Source organism: Vicia villosa, unplaced genomic scaffold (assembly GCF_029867415.1).
Source record: "Vicia villosa cultivar HV-30 ecotype Madison, WI unplaced genomic scaffold, Vvil1.0 ctg.000585F_1_1, whole genome shotgun sequence".
Taxonomy (NCBI): domain Eukaryota; kingdom Viridiplantae; phylum Streptophyta; class Magnoliopsida; order Fabales; family Fabaceae; genus Vicia; species Vicia villosa.
Genome location: NW_026705267.1, coordinates 230,409 through 232,278, shown reverse-complemented (window position 1 = coordinate 232,278; position 1,870 = coordinate 230,409). Strand labels below are relative to the sequence as shown.

General features: G+C 30.5%; 1 protein-coding gene across 1 annotated transcript; it reads right to left on the bottom strand.

The window, feature by feature from the left end:
- Positions 1-378: 378 nt before the first annotated feature.
- LOC131629612 (universal stress protein A-like protein) lies at positions 379-1,544 on the bottom strand. The gene is made up of 4 exons (XM_058900401.1): positions 1,186-1,544; positions 989-1,095; positions 786-898; positions 379-686 (listed from the first exon to the last, which is right to left on the bottom strand). The coding sequence occupies exons 1-4, from the start codon at positions 1,361-1,363 to the stop codon at positions 587-589; spliced, it is 498 nt and encodes a 165-aa protein (XP_058756384.1). The 5' UTR covers positions 1,364-1,544; the 3' UTR covers positions 379-586.
- Positions 1,545-1,870: the final 326 nt, after the last annotated feature.

Below are 1,870 nucleotides of genomic sequence, written 5' to 3'. Positions count from 1 at the left end.
ACTATGATCTTTTATTTAAATAATTACTTACATGTGTAGATAATGATGTCTAAGATTGTAGTTAACTTTTCAATAAATGATTAATAACGTTAATGGTGTTTAAAATTATAATTAATTATTTTAGTAGATGGTTTATAAAGTATAACACTATGTTATATTTGAATCTCGTTAACTATTTAATTTGGTATGGTATATCAAATTTTATGTCAAATATTCAATTTCGCAAATGCAATGGTGCTTAGCACAAGTGTCGTTTGTAATTTGGTGCTTGAGCCACTCTCAGAAATTATTATAGAATTTTTCTTTTATCAAATAAAAAACATCAAAGAATAAGATCAACTAGTATAACTATAAAATAAACTTTAGAATAAAAAACAATAAAAATCCAACTTTAATAATTATAAAAAAAAAAAACACATCACTTTCCTCATAAAAGAAAGAAACAAAATTCGCACAACCCAAAAGACACGTTGCTCATAGCAATAGCAACATCCAACAGCAACTGAAACTGAAGCAAAGTATTTATATTTATTTAAATAAAAAAACAAAAAGAAGCAAAGATAAGATATAAATCAAATATTACTAATTAATGATCTCCTTCATCAGTGGATTTAGGCTTCTTGACAATCAAAACAGGGCACTTCACATTCTGTGCACAGTGGTTGCTTACACTTCCCAGAAAAGCCCTGCCATTAATCAATCATCCAAAATCAACCAAATTAATTTTACAATTCACATATCTAACAAAAATAACCACAATTCAAATACAGAGATCATTAACCAACCTCTTGATGACACCATAGCCATGGCTTCCCATCACCAAGATATCAACACCAAGTCTTTGAACCGCCTGGCAAATCACGTCCCGAGGATCACCATTCTCTATCCTCGTCTCCACCTAAACCATTACACACATTAATTAATCAACTAATCATTCAATTAATCAACTAATTAGTTAAACCATAATTGATTAAAATACCGTACGTACATTTTGGACATCTTTACAGACTAACTTGGCTTTCTCCAAAACAGATTCAGCAACTTGTTGACTATACTTCTCCATCGTTGCCGTTACATCAGATGAGAAAAGATATCCTAAAATGAAATGAAACACACATACATACAATTAATTAAGAGAATTTACAACAGATTAATCACAATTAATTAACTATACGAACTAATTACCTGTGCCGTCGAAGGCTGAGTAAACGACACGAGGAGGCTTAACGTAGATGAGAATAAGATGATCTTTCGAATTTTTAAAAATCAAATTCTTCAAACTCCATGACAGAGCGTAAATGCTCTCATCTCCTTCATCAATAGCTACCATGATTCTTCTTCCCGTTTCTGTTATTCCAGCCATGAAAACTGCTTGAATGTTCTTCTGCAAAGGAATATTCAGTATATGTGTGATTCAAATTATGATCTTGGAAGTTCTTAGTAGTTTATTTATTTATAGTTGCTCATATGAGTAAACTTTTTAGCACATAGTATTTCGGAATGGATAATGATTTATTTGTTCATAGAATATTGAATCTATTGGCGGTTTATAGCTTTGGGGTTTCTGGTTTTCGCTATTTCAACAAAGTGGGCCTTTGAGATTACCCTTTCAAGATGTTAAATATAAAATCTACTCTTTCAATAAACTTTACCCTTTATGGGGAGTAGATAAATATCTAAAAAGAATATTTAATTTTAATTATACTTTTTATTTAAAAGAAATAAACGTAAAGATATCTGTTCTGTGCTGGGCAATTTTGAGGTTGACAACTGGTTTCAGCCACCACTTGTCCTTGATTTCTTGAGCTTTCAAAATTACGAACAAGCCCACAGAATCCTATCCTCAATATATTTATTTATTTATTTACTT